General features: G+C 43.9%; 2 protein-coding genes across 3 annotated transcripts; one reads left to right on the top strand and one right to left on the bottom strand.

Moving 5' to 3' along the window:
• Nucleotides 1–1,951: 1,951 nt before the first annotated feature.
• GPN3 (GPN-loop GTPase 3) lies at nt 1,952–11,419 on the bottom strand. The gene is made up of 8 exons (XM_069960915.1): nt 11,299–11,419; nt 9,487–9,595; nt 7,699–7,866; nt 7,155–7,279; nt 6,432–6,547; nt 6,254–6,350; nt 5,529–5,657; nt 1,952–3,316 (listed from the first exon to the last, which is right to left on the bottom strand). Exons 1-8 carry the CDS (start codon nt 11,344–11,346, stop codon nt 3,251–3,253), a joined length of 858 nt encoding a protein of 285 aa, XP_069817016.1. The 5' UTR covers nt 11,347–11,419; the 3' UTR covers nt 1,952–3,250.
• On the top strand, nt 11,391–18,020 carry FAM216A (family with sequence similarity 216 member A). 2 transcript variants are annotated; one of them, XM_069960917.1, is made up of 7 exons: nt 11,391–11,547; nt 11,676–11,812; nt 11,894–11,928; nt 13,206–13,330; nt 14,239–14,353; nt 16,303–16,375; nt 17,893–18,020. In XM_069960917.1, the coding sequence occupies exons 2-7, from the start codon at nt 11,757–11,759 to the stop codon at nt 17,975–17,977; spliced, it is 489 nt and encodes a 162-aa protein (XP_069817018.1). In that variant the 5' UTR covers nt 11,391–11,547; nt 11,676–11,756; the 3' UTR covers nt 17,978–18,020. The 2 variants fall into 2 exon arrangements, with proteins under 2 accessions (XP_069817018.1, XP_069817017.1); XM_069960916.1 differs by lacking the exon at nt 11,391–11,547 and having other exon boundaries at nt 11,594–11,812.
• Nucleotides 18,021–24,578: the final 6,558 nt, after the last annotated feature.

Here is a 24,578-nt window from a genome sequence, read left to right on the forward strand (position 1 = left end):
GAACGCTGGACAGCAGAACACTGCAAGCTGCATTCTGCCGTCATGCGCCGCATGTTTTAAGTATCTTATTCAAATTAATGGGATCAGTTAAAAGATCAGGTTTTCCTCCGGCGCTCTGCTGATGTGCCAGAGGGGAAACGCCACCGGATAAATATAAACCCGGCCTTACTCCCTTTCTGTTATAGAAGCACAGACAGATATATGAAAGGTACCAGGGGGAGATTTATCAAACATGGTGTAAAGTGAAACTGGCGCAGTTGCCCCTAGCAACCAACCAGATTCCACCTTTCATTTTCCAAAGAGTCTGTGAGGAATGAAAGGTGGAATCTGATTGGTTGCTAGGGGCAACTGAGACAGTCTCACTTTACACCATGTTTGCTACATCTCCCCCCTGGTACCTTTCATAAACAACCCATAAAGGGATTACACTGCCAGGAGTGACCTCCGATCCTGGAAACTGTGGCAGAAACCACGCTGTATATGTCAGCCTAGGTCCTGCCGCTATGGCGATGCCGGAGGTCCTCCACAGCCAATACTATATGCAGAGCAGCAGCGGTGACGTCCGCATCTCGCCCAATGAGTCCCACTCGCTCGGCAGGGCTAATATCAAATTCATAATTATAATGAAAAAATCTATAAATCCGGATTGTGAATGTATGAAAAGGCGATGAATTCACTGCATGGTTGTTCATAATAAATAAATAAGGCGAATTTCCCACAGACAGAATACAAAGCAGCCGACTTTGTTATGTATAAAGCCATCAGGGCACTAAGTACTAAAATACAACCAGATACAGATTAGAAAAAATAATTTTATTACAGAATTCATCTCACTTTAACCTTTTCCTGTAAACATGAAGGGGTTCTTTACTCACATAAAATACATGCTGAACCAACCCCCACCCCTCCCGAAACTAACAATTCCTTCCATACTTATTTTTTCTGTCTTCTTCCCCCAGTTCTGAGCTGCTGCTTCCTGCTGAAGACACAAGAAACTGTATAAGAGCTGTTCACTCCCTCTCCCCCTCCTCCCTTCTGTGAAGGCTGATGCAAACAGCTCCCTGACCAGCTGTCTCTGCACTGTATAATGCGGGAGAGTTCATCTAAGGTCAACTTACTTGTGAGCCCACTGTGATTAACCCTCCCGGCATTACAGAGTGGAGAAACAGCCGGCCAAGGAATTGTTTATATGATCCATCTTGGAAGGGGGGTGGACAGAGAGAAAAGCTCACACACATCTTTCTGTGTCTTCAGCCGAAAGCAGCAGCTCAGAGATGGGGTAAGGAGACTGAATAGATAATAACAACTAGGGAAGGAATTGTTAAGCTCCAGGAGGGGAGATGATTCAGCATGTATTTTACCTGAGAGGAATACCCCTTTAATAACTCAGCACATCTTCACCTTGTGGGCAGTTGCGTGTACTATATATCAAAACTGCACATTTTCTTTCCCTTTTGGCGAATGTTTCTCTTGAAAGTTTTTGAGTCGATTGAGGTCAATGCAAAAATAGGGAAACAAAATATATAGATAGAAATATGTATACAGTTAGAAAATAATTGTCACTGTTCTTATAAGTATTTTCAGCTGCACTTATTATCAAGGTGTTGTGTAATATTAGAGCCCAGGGAAGGCAAGTCACAGAGGTATATATATATATATATATATATATATATATATATATATATGAATAACATAAGCAAAAACTAAAGGGAGCCTGTCACTGTGGGAGAGTAGGCCGAACTCCCCGCACCCCCAGATAGAGGCGGCCCATCCTGTCCCCACCTCATCTGCGCACTCATTATGCAAATGAGCAGAGATGTGCCCGAATACCATAAGAAATCACTGGGGCAGTGTGAGAGGGTAAGTATGAGGGGTCTCTATCCAGGGGTGGGGAGGGTTTGGTCCGCTCCCCCAGGGTGACAGGTTCCCTTTAATGACATCTTTATTATGAAAATGTAAAAAAAAAAAAAAAGAAAAATAATTTAAATAAGATTATAATATCACTCCCCCTATAGCGACAAATACATATGTAAGGAGCATCCCGGAAACCAGCATGATATTTCTTGTACTCCTGGAGTTTGCAGGACGAGGTTTCCTGACGACACTTTTGATAGTAAGTCCTTGGTTACGTTGGGGCCATTACACTTTCACACGTTCTGTAGTTTTGCGGATCTGCAATTACGGACAAATTTGGGGCCCATTGATTTCAATTGCGCTGTTCACATTGACCATATATATTTATGGATCCGTAATCTACAAAAATTGCATCCGCGAAAATTACTGACAAGCTCTAGTACGGACCGTAATTGCGGCACAGATTGTCCCATAGAAGTCTATGAGAGCGCCCGCAATTTTTACAGATGGGTAATTTTTATGGATGAAATGTCTGCAAATCAATAAAAAAAAATGCGGGTGAGTGATCATTTTAAACCATTTCCACTTAGCTAACCATCACCTTCTCTTCTTTGCAATACGGATTCATACAGAACGTGTGAATGATGCCTAGATCAGACCTGGCCGGGTCACGGAACGGCCGGTCTCTGAAAAAGATCATCCCGGCTGGTACTGCAGTACCGGGCAGATGATTTTTGCAGCTGCAGAGTTCTGATGCAGGCGCATCCGTGCACGCCCGGATCAGAACTCTCCATTGCACACTATGGAGCGAGCGGCCAGAGCCCTCGCTCCATAGTGTGCACGGACAGGGTTTTCTATGTGTCAGTTTTCTACATGTCAGTTTTCAATGGCGTTGTGAGATATCCCCACCGGAGCGTATACTATGTCTATAAGCTCCGGCCGGGATTCCATAGAAGGCAAAGCAACATATATTTTTGTCAAAAGTACAGCCGTTCTTGCCACTTGCAACAACGGCCGTATTCTTACGAAAAAATACGTAGTGTGAACGCAGCCTTACAACGTATGGACCAGTTCACATGGAGTTAAATCAGCAGAACCGCCGCAGAATCCTGCCTACCTAAGTGTGAAATCATGTCACACTGAGGCAGGCGGACTTCTGCCGATTTTACTCCGTGTGAACTGGCCCTATACCTGCAACACACTGGTATAGCACAATGTGAATCCAGTCCTATCTGTACATAGTGCCAACTTATAGGTTGCCACCCTGTAGGATGTTTTTTTTTTTTTTTTTTTTTAAATAATGGCATTCCAGTCACATAACAGATCTGCCGCACATCGGGGCAGTCCCAACAGAGCCGCGTCACTACTGCCGTTATAGTTCTTAACACAATCAACATCACTGTTCATCTGCTCTGTCCTGGAAGAATTCATCGAAATTCTGGGATTTATCTTCTTCCGTTTCCTGGAAGGAAAAAAAACAAACAAATAATTTATTTCCTTACTTAAAATAAATGGCATCAATGCCACCACAAGGCAAGTCCACAATGTCCTCTTTATCACCGCCCCATGGCCCACTTTCACACGTACCGGATTTGAAGCTGCAAATTTGCAGAAAAATCCGCTGCGAATCCATATAGCGTGAAGTTCAATGGGGTTACATACTCGCAGCGGAATGAGTATGTAACCCAGCCCCTTTAACCACCTGCAGCATACATTACCTGCTCGGCGCTGCAACTGTGTGTGAGGCTCCTGACTCCCGTTGGTCCCCATCATCCAATCAGTGCTGCTCGTGCACTGATAGGCTGATGGTGACCGACGGGAGCCGGGAGCCTCACAAGCAGCCGCAGCATCGAGCATGTAATGTATGCTGCAGGCCGCGGGCAGCAGGGATTTAAAAGACCGGGTTACATACTCGCAGCGGAATGAAAATTCCGCTGCAGGTATTTAACCCCTTTGAATTTCACACTACATGGTTTCGCAGTGGATTTTGCTGCGAATTCGGTAGGTGTGAAGCTACCATTAAAGGGATTGAGTGAACAGACTAGACTTTAACGGGTTAGCCAAGATTAGAAAACATAGCTACTTTCTGCCAGAAACAGCACCACCCCTGTCCTCAGTTTATACACAGTATTGCAGTTCAGTTCCATTGAAGTAAATGGAGCCGAGTTATGTCACATACAATCTAAGGACTAGTATGGTGCTGTTCTTGAAAGAAAGCATCTATGATAACCCCTTTAATTTTAGTTATAGTTATTTAGTACCGGAGCAATCTGTAGAAGTGTTATTACTAAAGTGACTTGAGTTAAATTTTTATTTTTTCAATTAGAATTGATTTTGTAAACATTTTGGACATAACTTTGGAGGGGTACTCCAGCAGGGAAAAAAAAAATCTTTCAAATCAACTGGTGTCATAAAGTTATGCAGATTTATAATTTACTTTATTAAAAAACCTTAAATTTCCCAATACTTATCAGCTGCTGTATGTCATAGACATAGATATGCAGGGCATACATCAGCTGATAAGTACTGGAAGACTGGAGATTTTCTAATAGAAGTAAATTACAAGTCTCTGGCATTTTCTGACACCAGTTGATTTGAAAGGAAAAAAAACAAACAAATCACTGGAGTTGCCCTTTAAGCCTTTGCAAAGCGGAATGAATGTTTACCTCTAGTGTCATAGTGAGTTTAACCCCTTCAAGACAGAGCCCTTTGATGAACAAAAGTCCAGGTCAAATTAATGGAATGTTCCTCCCCGCCTTCTAAGAGCCATAGCGCTTCTATTTTTCCACCTACTGGGCTGGGTGAGGGGTCATTTTTTGCGCCATGATCTCTAGTTCTTATTAATATCATATTGGTGTAACAGAATTATTTTGATCGCTTTTTATAAAAAAAAAATTTTATATATAATTTAATAAAATCAGTAATCTTGTTTTTTCTTTTTCGTTTACGCCGTTCACCATGCGGGAACAATAATGTAATATTTTAATAGATCGGAAATTTCTGCACGTTTTGATATGTAATATGTCTATTTATTTATTTTTAATAATTTTATTTTTATAATGGGCAAGGGGGTATATTAAACTTTTATTGGAAGGGGGTTTATAAGAGGTTTTTTAATACTTTTAAAACCGTTTTTTTTTTTTTTTTTTGCACTTTTTTCACTGTAAAAGATGCAATCATTAGATTGCATATACTGATCTATGCTATGCCATAGCATAGAGCAGTGTTATTGGTGATCTATGTATAGAGGTTGCCTGAGAGCAGACTCTATACATGGATCGCCGATCTAACAGGACGGAGGTAAGTGACTTACCCCCGCCTGCCGACACCAGCGATTGGGAACGCTTTTTCTGTCACAGAGTACCTTAAACTCAGCGATTGCTATAGATCACAGAGTTTAAGGGGTTAAAGAGACGTAGCTGCGGCTCTCATTACCTCCGGCCCCGGACACACTGATGTGTGCAGGACCACTCTCACTGCAGCGGTCCTGCACACATCAGAAGCCCCTCAGTCAGGAAGTATATATACATGTTACTGACGGGAAGGGGTTAATATACTCAGGCAGGTGAGTAAACATAAAAACAGTATACTTTTTAAAAAATTATATTACAAAGTACATAAATAGTATTCTTTTAAAAATCCTTTGTTGTGTTCTCTGTGACTGTGGAACATACCTTTGGCTCTTTAAACTCCAGGTCTTCTCCATACTGTATAGCAAAATCTATATGCTGTAGGACAATATTAATGCATTCCTCATCTGATCGGTCAAATGGTAGAAAGCGAACCATGCTATAATCATCGATCTAAGACAAAGGACAGATTAAACAAAAGCAAAGCCTGTATTATATTGCAAAAGTATAAAGCAAAATTATATACTGACCAAATTGTCAGCACACGCTACAGCGGGGCTACAAGATGTGAAAGGGAAACCATCAGCAGGTTATACAAATCTAAGGGCCCTATTACACGGGACGATTATCGTGCGAAAAATCGTTAAATCATTCGAATTTAAAAGATAATCGTTCTGTGTAATTGCAGGCAACGATCGAAAAATCATTTGTTTGTCGTTGATCATTGATTTAGATCTGAACCTAAAACCATCGCTAATCATTCGCTGTAATTCCACATTTGTTCGCTCAAGTTCCGCATTTTTTCACTAATCGTTCGGTGTATTGGCACATTGTTCATTGTTTTGCTGGGATCAGAAGGAATAAACGATCATAGTAACGATCGCAATAACGATTGTAGTAACGATCGTTGGTAACGACTATCGTTCTGTGTAATATGGTGAACGATTTCAGGTTAATGATAAACAATCTCGTTTGCAATCGATAAAAATCGCTTTGTGTAATAGGACCCTAAGCTCCGCCATTAGCAGAATGGATATAATATATATTACCAGTTCACAAATCGCCTTTGTCAGCTTCTTGAACTTCTTGCTTCTCAGCTTATTCGTGGAGTCGTTGATCATTGAATACATGTCAGGGTCTAAGAATCTGTCAGTGGGAAGAGCAGTGTGTTACCGTGTGCCGTGTCATGTCAGATTGCAGTAATAGGTAGGACCGCTTTAACCTCACTTTTCTATTTCCTTTTTGGCTTTCTTGCTCAATAAATCCATCTTGGTCATGATGTTGCACTGTGGTATCTCCAAAGAGACCATAGCACTCAGGGCGGCCATGACACCGGAAATAAACTGCAAGAGAGAAACAAAGAGCTGGTACGATGTCCGTCCAATTTCATCCTCCCCCATGTCTGATATCACATACAGCAGCTGGAGAGACTTCATGTACATAATCTATTAAAGGGGTACTCCAGCGAAATCAACTGGTGTCAGAAAGTTATAGAGATTTGTAATTTACTTCTATTTAAAAATTTCAAGTCTTCCTGCAGGAAGTGTTGTATTCTCTCCAGTCTGACACAGTGCTCTCTGCTGCCTCCTCTGTCCATGTCAGGAACTGTCAAGAGCAGGAGAGGGTTTCTTTATAGGGATTTGCTCCTGCTCTGGACAGTTCCTGACATGGACAGAGGTGGTAGCAGAGAACAATGTGTCAGATTTATAGGAATACACAACTTCCTGCAAGACATACAGCAGCTGAAAAGTACTAGAAGACTGGAGATTTTTAAATATAAGTAAATTACATATTTATATAACTTTCTGACAGCGGTTGATTTGAAAGTTGTTGTTTTTTTTTTTGCCAGAGTACCCCTTTAAGGTTTCAGAAATAGGGGAAGATTTTGACGGCATTAAACATGGATTTCTGACTTGTCACTTTCCTATTATAAATAGATATAAAACAAACCTTGAAAGATTCCACCATGAACTGGGAATCAACCAGAAAAACTCCGCAGACTCTAAACTCCCACTGCTGGAGCTGTTCCACCAGGTACTTCATAACAGGTAGATGGGTGTATAGTTCTATCTGACCTAGGGGAAATCAGACAAGATATTATCAGTTTATTGCCATTTTAGGGCCCGTTCACACCACGGAAAACGGGCAGAAATTCCGAGCGGAACCCCCGCCCACGGGCTCGGAATTTCCATGTTTTCCTGGCAGCATCAAACTTCTCCAGCCGCCAGGAGTCAAATGCTGAGCATTCAGGTTCGGAGAACAATGCGAAACTAGAAGATTCAGCTCAGAAGTTCACTCACCACTAACTACAAGTTATACTGAAACTGTCTGCTTCTCCTTTCCTGCTCTCTAACTTGCTGGGGGCAGCTCAGATAGCATTTTAAGGTGACTGGTTCCCTTTCTATAAGAATTACAGGTAATCTAATTGTGTGGAAGCTGCAGGAACAAAACATCCTCTCTTCAAGGAGAAACTATACAGAGAAGATACAGTTACCTGGGCAGTCAAACAAGATGTAGTCATCTTCAGTGTGGCCCAAGCAGCTCTCCAGCCAGTCAAAGTTATTAGCAAAATACTCCATACAATACACCAGGCCTCCATTAGGACCAAATCGCAGGGAGGTATCTTCCATCACATCATCCACCTCGATAAGCTCTCGGATATCTGATTTGGGATATAAGATGAATTATTATTTTTTTAATATGACACATTGGCCTTGACTTGTATTTTTCCTAACGGGCAGCAAACCAACTCCAGACAATGGCTTACTCCACTGAATGAGCGTTCTTTAACAGAAAACTCCCATGAAAAAAAAAAAAAAAGGCATAAAGGCAGGGGGTGCCGGAGCATAATAAACAAAGTATACTTGCCTATCCTCGTGCCCCAGAGCGCCGCTCCCGGGTCTTGGTGACAGCTGCCACCCTCCTGTAGCTCTTCCAGCTGTAACGTCACGGCCCGGCTGATCAACTGCCCGCTCAGCCAGACAGGGACTGGGGTGTTGTCCTGCGCCAGTAACTAATTGTACCCGGCAATCTATCAGCCGGGTACATGATGTTTCAGCTGGAGGAGCTGCAGGAGGGCGGCGGCTGTTACCAAGATCCAAGAGCACCGCTCCGGGGCATGAGGATAGGTAAGTATACTTTGTTTATTATGCTCCGGCAACCCCGTCTTACTGTCATTTATTTTACTGTCCCCTTTCATGGGAGTTCTCCTTTAAGTTTATTGTTCTATCAGGTTAGATTAAAGCGACTCCGTACCCACAATCTGACCCCCCAAAACCACTTGTACCTTCGGATAGCTGCTTTTAATCCAAGATCTGTCCTGGGGTCTGTTCAGCAGGTGATGCAGTTATTGTCCTAAAAAACAACTTTTAAACTGGCAGCCCTGTGCCCAAAGGACGTGGCCTAGATTGTGTATGCATTAGGCTGGCACACCCTCTCTGTCCCTCCTCCCCACTCTCCTCATCATTAGGAATGCTCCAGGCAGATTGTCTCCTATTCCTCAGCTGTGTTAGCACGGCACATTGGCTGGATCGTTAAGGCACCTGTGCAATGTTCAGACAGGAGAAAATGTTCAAGTGGCATTCCTAATGATGAAGAGGGTGGGGAGGAGGGACGGAGGGGTGATGCAAAGTTAGGGCACGGGTATTCCCGTTTGGCACAGGCTTCAAATTTAAAAGTTGTTTTTTAGGACAATAACTGCATCACCTGCCGAAAGGACCCCAGGACAGATCTTGGAATAAAAGCAGCTATCCGAAGGTACAAGTGGTTTGGGGGGGTCAGATTGTGGGTACAGAGTCACTTTAAGTCATGTGGCCCCCTTCACACCTCTATGGCTGTTTTTATGATCAGGAAGCCTTGCGTGACCATCAGTGTTTGCTGGTTGTAGGGGGGGGGGGGAAAGTAGTTAAAAAAACAACCAACCACCTCCCCCCCCCACACCAAAAAAAACACACACATACTGACCCTGGTGGCAGCCTCTTATGGCCAGCGGTATAATGATGCCGTCTCAAGAGTGATAGTCACGGTGCTGCATTTAACTGTAGGTACTACTGATTAGAAGTGCGTACAGTTAAAGGGCCTACATCAGCAGCCGATGGCACATGCCTGGTGCTGACACTGATCCAGGCCGCCACGCAATGCATCCAGAGTCTACATCAGTGGTTTTGGCCATTCAAAATCTGCAGTGTACGGCCAGCATTAGTTGGGAATAGAGATCTGCCGCTCTGGCTTTTCCTTTTAGCCTGTTATGTAGTTAGTATAAGTATTTCCCTCCACCACTTACCTGCCATGACCGGATAGTCAAAGTGTTCTGCCGCAGGATCCAGATTCACAACTTGAACGGACCTATTCAGAGCTTCGCAGTGCTGGACCATGGTGGAACAGTAGGTGCTCTGCAGCCAGACAGAAAGGTCAGTGATAAGATTACTGATATACGGATGTGTCCACATGTAGCGGATACGCTGCAGGCTTACTGTCCGGATCTGCAGTGTAGTCAAGACAGTAGCTGCCACTAGGTACTGGCCGTTGCCTGCAGCTATGACCCTGACTACTCCCCCTGTGTGCTGGTCCCATTCACTGATATTGCTCTGAAATGAATCCTGGCAATAATACGTAGGATTTTAGGGGCATATTAGGGCTACAGTCCCGCAAGGTGAATCAAATTGTAATAAATCTCCTCCACAAATTAAGAAGAAAAGTCAGTGTGTAAATGTTAAAGGAGTATTCCACTTAAACATGACTTTTGATATGTTGCTGCCCATGGTGAGACTAACAATTCCTTCCATACTATTCAGTCTCTTTTCCCCAGTTCTGGGCTGCTGTTTTCTGCTGAAGACACAAAAATCTGTGTGTGAGCTTTTCCCTCTGTCTCCCCCTCCCTTCTGAGACAGATTATGTAAACAAGTCACTGGCAGGAGTTATCTGCAACATTGTAGCTTCTTTGTAATACTGGGTGAGTTATTTTGAGGTCAAGCTGCTGATGAACTCACTGGGATTAATCCTCTCAGCAGTAAAAAGACTTGTTTACATCAGCTGTCTCAGAAGGGAGGGGGGAGGAGGGGGAGATGGAGAGAAAAGCTCACACACAGATTTGTAAGTCTTCAGCAGAAAACAGCAGCTCAGAACTGGTGGAAGGAGACTGAATAGATAATAAGTATGGAAGGAATTGTTAGTCTCACCAAGGGCAGCAACATATCAAAAGTTATGTTTGAGTGGAATACCCCTTTAGTCTATCGTGAGGATACATCATGGATTTGTTGCATATTTCCCCTTTGACAAGACCCACAAAGATTCCAATGTGAAATGTATTGTGTGAATGTACCCTAAGATGGCCAACCCCACTGACTCCAATGCGATCAGCTGGTCACATGGGGAGGGGGCACCCTGACAGCTGATGTTAGAGAGAGAGAGAGGGGGGGGGGAGCTGTCTGGCGGCAGCTTTCTCCCCATTCAGAATGCATGCATGCTCAGCTGAGCCAAATGTGCATGTGTATGAAGCAAGTGTAAGATACAGGAGTCCCCATAGCCTGGATACATTGTAGGAACCTCTCAGCTGGTTACAGTATGGGATCAGCCTCTGGATATAAACAAGAATGTTCCCATTAAAGGGGAACTCCAATTTTTTAAAAAATTCAAATCAACTGGTTACAGAAAGTTATATTGATTTGTAAATCACTTCTATTAAAAAAATCTCCAGTGTTCCAGTACTTATTAGCTACTGTATGTCCTGCAGGAAGTGGTGTATTCTCTCCAGTCTGACACAGTGCTCTCTGCTGCCACCTCTGTCCATGTCAGGAACTGTCCAGAGCAGCAGCAAATCCCTATAGTGGCAGCAGCAAGTACTGTGTCAGACTAGAGGGGGTAAATTACTTCCTGCAAGACATACAGCAGCTGATGAGTACTGGAAACCTTGAGAATTTTTAAATAGAAGTAAAAACAAATCTATATCACTTTTTGGCACCAATTGGTTTGAAAGAAAACGATTCTCGCCGGAGTACCCCTTTAAGTAAATAAGAAGACGATGTAACCGTTCATAGTCAGTGACTATATAGCTATTACCATCAATGGCTGCCGCCCGGTCACCATGGTGACTCACCTTCCCACTGCCCGCCGGCCCCATCACCAGCTGCGCATAGCGAGGCATGATCACCACACTGTACAGCAGCACAACATGACGCTAAGGCGGCAAAATGTGTTTACACGTGATCTCACTTCCGGGACAGTACGGTGGCCGCTAGAGACCATAAAAGTGAATGTCCCGAATACTTTATTAACAACAACAACTTTATTAACAAGAAGAAATCCAGCTCCGTCCCGTTATCTGAAGAACTGCGGTTTCTGTCAGGTCAGTGATTTGTATATTCTACTATCACGTCAGCGGTATGAACAGTATTATCACGGCACATGCGCAGTTAGAGCCGCTCTATACACTATACTGCGCATGCGTGGTAGTCTATGACTTCTCTCCCGTAGCACCAAGGAGGAGACAGATGTGCTTGTAGCCATGGAGACCTGGCATGTTCCTAGAAGGCTAGGAGCTGAGTGAGGAAGAAGATGGAGAGACACACAAGCTGCAGTGTCCCCAATTCTAGGAAGAAACTGCTAGTCAGGTGAGTCAGCTGCCATCTATGTCATATACCTGGTGTATTGTACCCAGCACAGTCTCTAATCCCATCTTTATCCTTCTTTAGGAGCGTGGATATGGGTCACAAGGATCCTGAAGAAGGTGAGAGCAAAACCATGTTATTTTATGTAAAGGGGGATGTATTCCCGAGTCTCCCAGTCACTTCTATAGGAATGATGAGGATAGCCGTACAATGGCAGCCACCAAAGTGCGGAGGTGAAGGCGGGGAAGGCGGAGGTGACCCTTCTCAAGATTACTGAGGGACTCACCTACCCTGTGGATGAGTGATTGATGGTTTTTGTTGGAAACCCCCTTTAAGGGGTTTTCCCATCTGGCAATGTTACACCCTATACATAGGATAGGGAATAACTATCTGGTCAGGGGAAAACTGACTGTAAGGACCCCCTCACAATCTCCAGAATGGGAACCCATGTGCCTCGTCAGAAGGAATCAGGAGGACACACATGTCTGCACTCTGCCCCTTCCCCGCAGCAGCACTCCTGCAAGTTTCCCACCAGAACATTGTATAACCACAGCAGAACAGTCTCCAGCGGCTGTATTCATTCCTTGTCTGCTCCTCTGCCAACACTCCTTATTTTTATCTAAGTGCCCCTATAAAGGTATAATAATGGATGAAGCTTTATTACTCCATAATTTTATATATATATATATATATATCCCATCTATTAAAACCAATTAAAGACATATCCTTTTGGCACAATTCAGTATTAATTGTCCAGAAAAAGTCCAAAAACAATATATAGAAGGACCCTTACATGCAGATAAAGTGCAAACATAGTGATGCAATAAAGGTGCAATATCAGAAAGTCATAGTATACAACTAAGTTATGAAGAAAATATCAAAAAGCATAGAAGGGAATGGTCATAGGGGGTCGATCCATGGAGTCCTCTTGCATTCTGCCACAGGCTTCATCATCTCATCCTAACAGCTTCCACCTGCCAAGTACAGGATACCAGACCATCTGCACAAGGACTCAGGTCCTACCTTTCCCCCTCTTATCTTTTTTACTTGAACACTATGGCAGGTTCAGACAGAAGACTTCTGTCCAACGTATGTGCCTGTGTGACAGGGGGGTCATCCATGTCGCAGCAGATCTCCCTTACAGTTGAACCTATGGTTCTTCCAGGCCCGCCATCCTGACCACAACCAACCAACCTCCTCCAGTTTGGACAGCAATTATGTCCATAATTTGCATAATATGCACCTATTTTGGCACTAATATTTTGGTTCAATCCATTAATTACAGCCAAATGTTATTTCTGCCTTATGGCAGTGACTATGTGAATTTTATGTGCAGGTTTCTGATATTATTGAGATTTATGTAAATATATATATATTATTATTTATTTTTTTGTAGGCACTCGTAATGATATCATTTCAAAGGATTCAAAGATGGGATGCAGATTGCAAATTGTTCCTTTAAGACAGCAGGTCAAGACAATCAAAATTCCCAGGGCTATGAAAAATGAAGCATTTCTCAAGGTAGAGTCTTCTTAATCATATGCTTTCCATTAATAGGCGCAAAATGCAAATGACTGAAATTATAAAGATTTATTACACGTACACACGCCTCACCTATGTGCACAATCATAATATAATGCTCAGAGACCTTTGTGGGGAACAAATTCATGCCTCAGATGTTTCTAATCATATAAAGGTAATGCAACCAACTGGCAATTGCTTGTTCTGGAGAATACCTCCATAAAATGGTTAACGGATTACTCCAGTGAAAAGTCTACTGCTGTCAAAAAGTTATATAGATTTGTAATTGACTTCTATTTAAAAATCTCTAGTCCTCCAGGACTTATCAGCTGCTGTATGTCCTGCAGGACGTGGCATATTCTCTCCAGTCTGACACAGTGCTCCCTGCTGCCACCTCTGTCCATGTCAGGAACTGTCCAGAGCAGCAGCAAATCCCCTTAGAAAACCTCTCCTGCTCTGGACAAAACGTGACCCGTTGGTCGATCTTGAGGGCGGAAGTTTAGAAACAGTGCTCTAGATAAATATAACTATATTACTATGTAAGGGTGTGTGCACACTACGGAATCCCTGCGTATGACCCGTGGCGGATTCCGTCGCTCGTACCCGCACGCGACGGCACGCATCACCGCCCGTGCCATAGACACTATTCTATGCACGGGCGGATTCCGCATTCCGCCGAAAGAATTGACATGTCACTTCTTTCGGCGAAATGCAGAATCCGCCCGTGCATAGAATAGTGTCTATGGCACGGGCGGAGATGCGTGCAGGTACGAGCGACGGAATCCGCCATGGGTCATACGCGGGAATTCCGTAGTGTGTACACACCCTACTATTACTATAGTTCTATACAGATAATTGCCAAAATGTGTCATTTTTTTAGCTTGGTTTCTATGTATTTTATTTTTTAGCATCCTGATCTTACTATGGGCCAAAAACGATATTTATGCAGCATTGCCAGAATCTACAGCACCAGCAACATGAGGGAAATGACGGAAAAACATCGGCACTCACAGATAAAAAGTGGTACGTCATACCATAGAAAGCTTTATCCTCTTTTTTCATTTATCCAAGGGAACAAACAGATCCCCGCCAGTCTCTAGAACAGCATAAAGAAGTGTCTGAACCTGAGCATGCAGGTTACCGGTGGCTGAAGTAGTTGGATGCAGACCGAGGTAGTCCTGGAAAACATGGATGTGGCCTATGGCTGTAACCATTATTCCTAGTCACCCTGACGTTGCATTCACACATTCCGTGTTCCGCTCAGAACACGGACGTGGAATGCCTGTAACGGACTCTCCCCCGCCCAGGCAGCATCTGTAATAAGATGCTGGGAGCGGGGGAGCGGCTGCTTCATTACAGCGTGGCGCATATCCGTACAGTTCCCCCGCTCCCAGTACCCTATCACAGATGCTGCCAGGGCGGGCGAGAAGTCCGTTACAGGCATTCCACGTCCGTGTTCCGTGTAGAACACTCAACATGTGAATGCAGTCTTAGGACTGCATGCAACTTCTTCAGCCACCACTAATCAAATGCCACACACTCAGGTTCGGACAGAAGTGAGCAAGCATCATCTCTTATTGTAACACTGTCGGGCGAGACTCACCAGCGACAGCGCCGCCCTGTTCTCTCCTCTACTGTGCTTGATGCTCTTCCTGGGACTGCTTGCATCTTCTTCATTTTTACTTTAAAGGGGTACTCCAGCGGGGGAAAACAATTGTTCACATCAGAAAATTATATAGATTTTTAAATAACTTCTATTTAGAAATCTCAAGTCTTACAGTACTTATCAGCTGCTGGATGTCCTGCAGCAAGTGGTGTATACTTACCAGGATTGCCGGATATCCGGAAGCAGCTGGCCACTTAGTGCGTAGTTACTGCAGCTCAGCTCTTATAGAACTGAACAGCTGCCGTACCTGCTTGCCGTTTTCTGTGTTTCAATCAATGTTATGCTCCTTCTATGCCGATATTTGGTATTTTCTCTGTTCACGAAAGGAAAGACACATGTTCATCATCAATTGATGGCAATTAACTTAGGTTAATTATATTATTTATTGCTAATTCTATTATCAGCTCTGCTTCTTACCAGGAGACAATGCTCTTTGTTATGCAACAATTTAGTCAGTATAACGTCACTGTGTGGTTACAGAGGTTTTGGTGCTGTGTGACAGAAGAGCTGACCATACAATGCGAGCACCCCCCAGGATTCTCTGTTACTTAAAGCGACTCTGTACCCACAATCTGCCCCCCCCCAAACCACTTGTACCTTTGGATAGCTGCTTTTAATCCAAGATCTGTCCTGGGGTCCGTTCGGCAGGGGATGCAGTTATTGTCCTAAAAACAACTTTTAATCCTACAGCGCTGTGTCTAACGGCCGGGCTTACATTTGTATATGCATTAGGCTGGCACAACCTCTATGTCCCTCCTCCCCACCCTCCTCATCATTAGGAATACTCCAGGCAGATTGCTTCCTATTCCCCACCTGTGTGTATAATGAACATGGGCTGGATCGTTAACTCACCTGTGCAAAGCTCAAACAGCAGTAAATGTTCCTGGAGCATTCCTAATGATGTGGAGGGTGGGGAGGAGGGAAGGAGAGGTTGTGCCAGCCTAATGCATATACAAATGTAAGCCCCAGCCGTTAGACACAGCGCTGCAGGATTAAAAGTTGTTTTTATGACAATAACTGCATCACCTGCCGAACGGACCCCAGGACAGATCTTGGATTAAAAGCAGCTATCCGAAGGTACAAGTGGTTTGGGGGGGCCAGATTGTGGGTACAGAGTCGCTTTAATGTGGACGTGCAGCAGCTGTTTACATGCACAGTGAAGGGAGACACCTAGTGGCCATATGTATAATGTTTATTTAAACATAGAAAACTGCCTGCAATTACAACCCCTGTTGATTAAAAAAAAAAAATTATGCCCGTGCCTCTCTAACGTTTTTCACTGTCTGTGATCTTATATTGTATATAGGTTCAAAAAAAGCTCATCTGAATCCTTCAGCTTCAGGAAAACACAAGAATGAAATAAAGGGACACAGTAGAAGGTACAGTTATTATTCATTTTTGGAATGCAAAGGAATGGTACAGAATAGTATCAAGAAACATGGAACTCTTGCGGTGTGACGTGTTGTATTATTGAGGTATTCTACCATGGAAACATTGCTTCTGTTGGAGAGAATATCGTATATGACACATAGTGCAACACAGGCGTACTATCAGCAGCTCGCCTATGGCTCTGTAGTACAGAGGAGCAGGAACTCTGTGCTCATAGCTTTACTGTGTATATTTACCTTTATATTTAAAGGAGAACTACAAGTAGGTTAGACGAATCTAACCTGCTGATATGTCCCAACTGTCTGTTACCTTCACTACACCAACAGATTATCTGACAGATTTCTTTAAAGGACAACTCCGGCGTCAGCAAAAAAATCAAAAAAACACTAACAGACAGAGACTTTATACTCACCATGCCTCCTAAGTCGATTGCCATTCAAAAATTCCGTCGTCCGCGATCCCCGTCAAACCCGTCCGTGTCTTCATCTTCTTCCTCACTTCCGGGGCCCCACGGCATGAATGAGACCGGCAGCCTTTTCATTGGCTGGAACGCATCACATGGCTTCCATCTTGCTCAGCCAAACAGAGCTGAGCAAGCTGGAAGCAGCCTTTTTCGCTCCCATTCGTTCTAAAGGAAGACAGGGAAGCAGAGGAAAACCAGGCCCGCCCCCCGCTTGTGACAACATCGTCACAAAATGGCAGCGGGAGAAGAGGACAGGGTCGACAGCAAATACGTAAGTGTGGGGTTTTTTTTACTTCCGGGGGGGGAGAAAGATGCAGAACGGCTCCAGACAGGTGACTAACACACATTACAAAGTTATATAACTTTGTAATGTGTGTTAGTTAAGGGGGGAAAAAAAAAAACGTGGGAGTTGTCCTTTAAGCCAAAGCCAGGAGTGGACTATAAACAGAGAATAGGTAACCAAGGAAAGACTAAGATTTCTCCTCTTTTCAAATCCATTCCCGGCTTTGGTTTTAAAAAAATCTGTCAAATAATCTGTTGGTGTAATAGGGCCCTTAGTCTTTTACTCCCCGGTCACCCCTGGTCGGCCCACCCCTCTTATTGTATTCAATGGAGCAAGCTGGACAGGGGCGGATAAGTGCTATGAGGGCGGGGCAGTGCTCATAACGGGTCTCACCAGACTGTGGATCAAACTACTAACTGCACTGGAACAGCGCCGAGGAGGAAGAATAAAGGCCCTATTCCACCGACATATCTGACAACAGATTATCTGCCAAAGATTTGAAGCCAAACCCAGGAGTGGATTTGAAAAGAGGAGAAATCCAGTCTTTCCTTTATGACCTGATCTCTGATTATAGTCTGTTCCTGGGTTTGGCTTCAAATCTTTGGCAGATAATCTATAGTCAGATCTGTTGGTGGAATAGGGCCTTAAGAGACATCCCTTCCTCCTCTGCGTTTCTTCTGTGTAATAGGGACATATCAGCTGTTCCCCTTTAAAAGGCATTTTGATTACATCACTATGTTGTTGTTTTTTTTGCTGTTTAGTGTTCAGACAGAAACTACAACTGCCGAAGCTTCAAAGACCATAGAAGACATGCGTGAGCAGATCACTTGTCTTTCCATGAATTAAACCAATTAAAAACACTGCAAAAGCAATATATACACCAAGGAAAGTAGTTTTTTTCTTATGTTTTAATATTTTGGACACATAAAACATGTGCCACTCTCTAAACCCATGTAATAAAAAAGTAATTCACCCCTCCCCAACTGTTTGTACCAACCTTGGCAGTAACCAGTGGAAACAAGTGTTGGCGAAGAGTCTTTTGTTGAAGAATTGTCGCCCAGTTTGAGTTGTTTTAATTCAACTGCATCTCACTGGCTTCGACTACTTTGACTTTGACTGGCTTGACTAGTGCTTGAGCTATGCGGACTTACTTGTGTGTTTCAAATCATCATCCTACTGCATTACCCACCTCTTCTTGAGCATTAGGATGTGAACTACCATCACTATGTTATGATCCTATTGTAGAATATGGTGTTAGCTTTAAAGGGAACCAATCACCCAGAAAATCAATGTAAAGACAAGGATATGTGCTGATAGATCACCCAGCACACTTCCCAAATATGCCCCTGTAACCTCTGTGCCCCCCTCAATTAGACAGTAATCTTACTTTGTTCAGGTCACGCGCTGTATGTAAATTTTTGCTAAGTAGTCCTGGTGGGCGTATGTAGTCCTGGTGGGCGTATGTAGTCCTGGTGGGCGTATGTAGTCACGGTCCGGGGGCGTATGTAGTCACGGTCCGGGGGCGTATGTAGTCACGGTCCGGGGCTGTAATCACGCCCAGAGGGGCGTGATTCGGAGGCTTGCGGTCCAGTGACGTCATCCGGCGGCTTGCGTTCCGCGTCGCGGCCGCGCTGACGTGTTCGGGAACCCGCGCATGCGCAGTACGTCAGCGTCGTCTCCCGCCGTACTGCGCATGCGCGGGTTCCCGAACACGTCAGCGCGGCCGCGACGCGGAACGCAAGCCGCCGGATGACGTCACTGGACCGCAAGCCTCCGAATCACGCCCCTCTGGGCGTGATTACAGCCCCGGACCGTGACTAGATACGCCCCCGGACCGTGACTAGATACGCCCCCGGACCGTGACTACATACGCCCACCAGGACTACATACGCCCACCAGGAATACTTAGCAAAAATTTACATACAGCGCATGACCTGAACAAAGTAAGATTACTGTCTAATTGAGGGGAGCACAGAGGTTACAGGGGCATATTTGGGAAGTGTGCTGGGTGATCTATCAGCACATATCCTTGTCTTTACATTGATTTTCTGGGTGATTGGTTCCCTTTAAATCAGATATACGTCTTCCAGATAGGTCCACCTGTAACTCATCAGTCAACAGACTATACCATACAAAAGTGTGTAATTAGTTGATATTCCTGGAGGTGTCAGTAATATGGAAAATGATTTAGCTTTACTAGATACGTGGTCCAAACAATGCAAACTGCACCTCACTGTTTCCAAATGTAAAACAATGCACTTGGGGAGAAGTAATCCTCTATCCGAGTATCGTATGTGTTGACAAAAACTACAGAGTAGAAGGATTTAGGGGTGATTTCTGACAGCCTTAAAGGGAACCAATCGGCCCAATCGGGCTGATATGTTTCCCTGAACCGCTGTATACAGCTCCTGCAGCAGCCACGTTACGTACCGGCTGCAGCAGGAGCTGTATACCCGAAAAAAAGCACTTTAATCCCTCGGGCGCGTGACAGGCAGCGGCGGGGAAGTAGTCATCTGCACGGCTCACCATGTCTAGTCACTGCGCTCTGCCTGTCATTGCGCTCCGAGGGGATGAATGACAGACAGAGAGGTCCGTTATTGGCGGAGCGCGCTCCATATCAGCCTGGTTCCCTTTAAAATGCTGGTCTGAATATATAGATTAGTATGCTGGGCTGTATATATATAATGGTATGCTGGGCTGTATATATATAATAGTATGCTGGGCTGTATATATATAATGGTATGCTGGGCTCTATATAATGGTATGCTGGGCTGTATATATATATATATATATATATATATATATATATATATATATATATAATAGTATTCTGGCCTGTATATATATAATGGTATGCTGGGCTCTATATAATGGTATGCTGGGCTGTATATATAATGGTATGCTGGGCTGTATATATATATTGGTATGCTGGGCTGTATATATAATGGTATGCTGGGCTGTATATATATATTGGTATGCTGGGCTGTATATATATAATAGTATGCTGGGCTGTATATATAATGGTATGCTGGGCTGTATATATATATATATATATATATATAATAGTATTCTGGCCTGTATATATATAATGGTATGCTGGGCTCTATATAATGGTATGCTGGGCTGTATATATAATGGTATGCTGGGCTGTATATATATTGGTATGCTGGGCTGTATATATAATGGTATGCTGGGCTGTATATATAATGGTATGCTGGGCTGTATATATAATGGTATGCTGGGCTGTATATATATTGGGATGCTGGGCTGTATATATAATGGTATGCTGGGCTGTATATATATAATGGTATGCTGGGGTGTATAGCTAGAGGTATAACCAGTAGGAGGGGGGAGATTGTGATCCCGCTGTATAGAGATCTAGTGAGACCACATCTGGAATACTGTGTCCAGTTCTGGAGACCTCACCTACAGAAAGATATAGATATAATAGAACAGGGCCAGAGACAGCTACAAAAATGGTGGAGGGTGTGAGGCATAAACCGTTGTACGAGGGGAGAGAAAAAAGAGAGACAGCAGGCCCAGGCGCCTCATGCATTACCTTAGGAGAGGGATAAAAAGGAAAAGGTGTATACTGTATGTGCTCACCTATTTGCCCCTTGGGCTTTATGTATATCACCCCTAGCTGGTCCGCAGGGGGTACATGGGTTTATACGATTATACAATCCCTTGGTTCAAGTGTTGCTCTGGAAGGTCAAAGGTGCGTCTGATAGACCAAAAGCAGCTGATGTACCACAAATGGGATGCAACCACCAATTGGGGCCCATAGTAGTAATGACAAGAGAAAAAATTATATAAAAAAATAGGTACTTGAATTTATCAGCGCTATCCCAAAAGACATAAAACATATCTGGATAAACTTAAGGATGTGAATCTGTATAGTCTGGAGGAAAGAAGGGATGGGGGGGGGGGGACATGATGGAAACCTTTATATATGTTACAGGACTAAATAAGGGTCAGGAGGGAAGGGTTGTTAATAAAAAAAAATGAACTCAAGAACAGGAGGAGACAGTGAGAGGTTACTGGGGGAAAGAGTGAGAAAATATTACTTTACTGAAAGAGTAGTAGATGCTTGAAACAAACTTCCAGCAGAGGTGGTAGGTAAATCTACAATAACAGAATGTAACCTGCCTGGTATATAAATAAAGTGGTACCTCGGTTCTCGAACTTAATTGGTTCCGGAAGGCAGTTTGAGAGCCGAGCAGTGTCTTCCCATAGGAAATAATGTAAATGTGATTACTTGGTTCCAGCAGCCACCAATAATTACCTACAATCCTCATTTATTACACTGATAAGTGCTCAGTATAATCACTACAGTACAGAACAGAACAGCACTATATACTGTACAGGACATTACACATAAGAAATGTTCATCAGAACCAGCAATTATAGTACAGTTGTCACCAACTCCTCACCCATCCTACTGTATAGCGTCCCCCCCCATCCAAGCACTGTAATGTATGGGAGATGGTGGTGCACTGCCTGTACTACTACTGCACTGTATATGCACTCCAGCAGTCTTATACAGCACTGCACTGTATGTGAAGCCTCACCACTGCTTAACTCGCCAGGTACAACCCACCATCCACGCTCGCAAAAACGTTCGAAAAACGTTCAAAAACCGAGCAAAGTTCGAATTCCAAACACTACTTCTGGGTAAATTTTCGTTCGAATACCAAGCAGTTCGTGTTCCAAAGCGTTTGAATACCGAGGTATTACTGTATATCTATCCTAAGATAATAATAAAGGAAGTACAGTGGGATTACAAGCATAATTTGTTTCGGGTATGTGCTCGTGATCCAAATCACTCATGTATCAAAGAAATAACTGAAAAGCAGACGATTAGTTCCACTACCCACAAATAAGGTAGGTCAGGTGTTCTGTGGTAATAAAGAAAACTGTATCAGTAAAGAAGGGGTTAATCAGTTAACTCTCCCTCCACACAACTCCCCAGGTGGCTGCAAACCTGCTGGTGCTGGTACTAGTGCCGGCTGCCTGGAGCAGCTATCAGTTAAAGGGGTTAATTCAGGGGTCAGAGGGCAGCAGCGGTCTTACACCATCCAGCACCATGTGTAGGCAAGATGGGGGCATGGCAGCAGTGGGAGATGTCCTAGCGAGACTCTTTTAAAGAACTGACTGTTTGGGTTCCGCCTGCATGCAGGAGCTAGGCCAGGGATGTCAAACTCAGGCCCTCCGGCTGTTTTAAAACTACAATTCCCATCATGCCTGGACAGCCAAAGCTTTAGCTTTGGCTGTCCAGGCATGAAGGGAATTGTAGTTTTAAAACAGCTGGAGGGCCTGAGTTTGAAACATCTGATCTAGGCTGTCAAAACACTGGTGTAGGGGGGTGCCGCAGCTTCACTTTCAATTCTATAGTTCTACTGGGACCCTGATGCGGACGGACACCATAGAAGAGCCAGAAGGTGCCCGCTTTTAGCAATGGCTGGAGAACCAAGGTTCCCTACCCCAGATCTAGTCCTCATGCACTTAGTTGGTGATAATATGGAAGACATCACCCACGTGGCTTTTATTTAGAATCACTGTTTAATTTTTCCAGCAGTCACTTATAGACAAACCTATTAATTTTAACCCCTTAATGACCACAATACATCTTTTCTTAGTGGGGCAAAATTAGCCTGGTACTAGTCTCCTGTGCAGAATATCATGGGAACTTGGTTGTTGCATGACAGCAGGGCCCCTGATCTATCAGGGTATGTTCACACAATGTATTTTTTTTTTATTATTACAACGGCCGTTCTTGTTAAAAAAAAAAAGCAAAGAATGTGCTGTGTGGAATCCTATGGGGAACAGCAGCAGCTGTCCACAGAATGTATTGCACAACGGCCGCTGTTCCCCTACCGCCGTAGGAATAATTGACTTGTCAGTTATTTCCGACCAGCAGCCTGTGAACAACGGCCATTGTTCACAGTCTGTCCTCACAGTGTATGGCTCTGCTCACGGTAAACAGTCAACGGTAATTTGGATTGCAGCCAAACCCAATTGTGCCCAATAACCAAATGAAAGAAAATGATGTTCATCCATCCGATACAGCAGTGAACATACAAGACAGCGGCCGTTGTTTGACATGGCCGCATCAAACAACTTCTGTTTTCAATACATAGTGTGAACATAGCCTCAAGAGCAGAGAAACCTTCAATCCTTGTAGTTTAACCCCTCAGATGCTGCGGTCAAATTGAGATTATAGCAGTGGTTTCTGGTCTTTTGTCACCCCATCAGATGAGGCAATCATTGGGATGCAGATGAATTTATATTCCAATTCCAATCCCAATTAAAGGGGTACTCCAGCGAAAAGCTTTTCCCCAGTAATTTAAACACATTACAAAGTTATATAACTTTGTAATATGCCTCAATCACCTATCTGCCCCCTTCCCTGCCTTTCCCCCCCCCCCTCCACCCCCCCCCAGGAAGGGAAGTTAACTCATTCTTACCTAATGACTGTTGACCCCAGGAAGCCATTTTGTGACAATGACATCATCAAGAGGGAGGCGGTTCTGTTAGGGCAGCCTCTCTTTGTCAGATGACTCAGGTTGTTCAGCTCTGATTGGCAGAGCGAGATGTAAGCCATCTAACAGTTTAACAGAGTCAGTCAGACATCACAGGGAAAGCCCAAACCAGGAAGTGAAGAAAAAATGAAGACACCAACTGGAGCTTCAGGGACCTGCAAACAGCGGGAATTTCAAACAGAGACAGACTCAGGAGGAATGGTAAATGTAAAAATGATGTTTGATTGATTTATTGTTTTTCTTTTTTTTTTTTTTTTATCAGCGCCAGAGTACCCCTTTAAGGCCTCCAGGTTTGCCATGTATTTTTGCCTACTTGGTTTTGCCTCGGACAAGGCTGGTTCGGTCCCTGTCAGTGTTATGTTGACAGGATAATACATCGCACTATACTAACTGCAAGTGTATTGTATCATTCATCTGAAGATAACCTTACAAAATCATTTTGTGGGACTAATAAATAGTAAAAATTTAAGTTTTGGAAAATATAATTTTATTATATAGAATATAAAAATAATGCCCCCCCCCCCTCCCCCCAAAAAATACAACACAACAATTTCCAGACGGATAAAATACACATTCCCCCCTCCTGGAGACTAACAATTAGTTCCATTCTTGTGAGTATCTTTTTAGTCTCCTTCCCCCAGTTCTGAGCCTGCTGCTTTCTGCTGAAGACATCGATTCTGACAGTTGCGGCTCTGTGATATATCCATCATTTTGTAGTAATGGTGGTAGACATGTTAAAGCGAATGTACTATCAGGTATAAGATCTTTATATGAATGGAGCGGCGCCAGCATGGGGGTGCTGGTGGCATGGTCCTTCTTTTTGATCTGCCGCCTCCGATTCCCGGACATGGCGCCGGTTTATTCCCAAGCACCGGCCCAGCAAGAGGCACTGGGGGCAGAACCGC

Source organism: Dendropsophus ebraccatus, chromosome 3 (genome assembly GCF_027789765.1).
Source record: "Dendropsophus ebraccatus isolate aDenEbr1 chromosome 3, aDenEbr1.pat, whole genome shotgun sequence".
Lineage (NCBI taxonomy): Eukaryota > Metazoa > Chordata > Amphibia > Anura > Hylidae > Dendropsophus > Dendropsophus ebraccatus.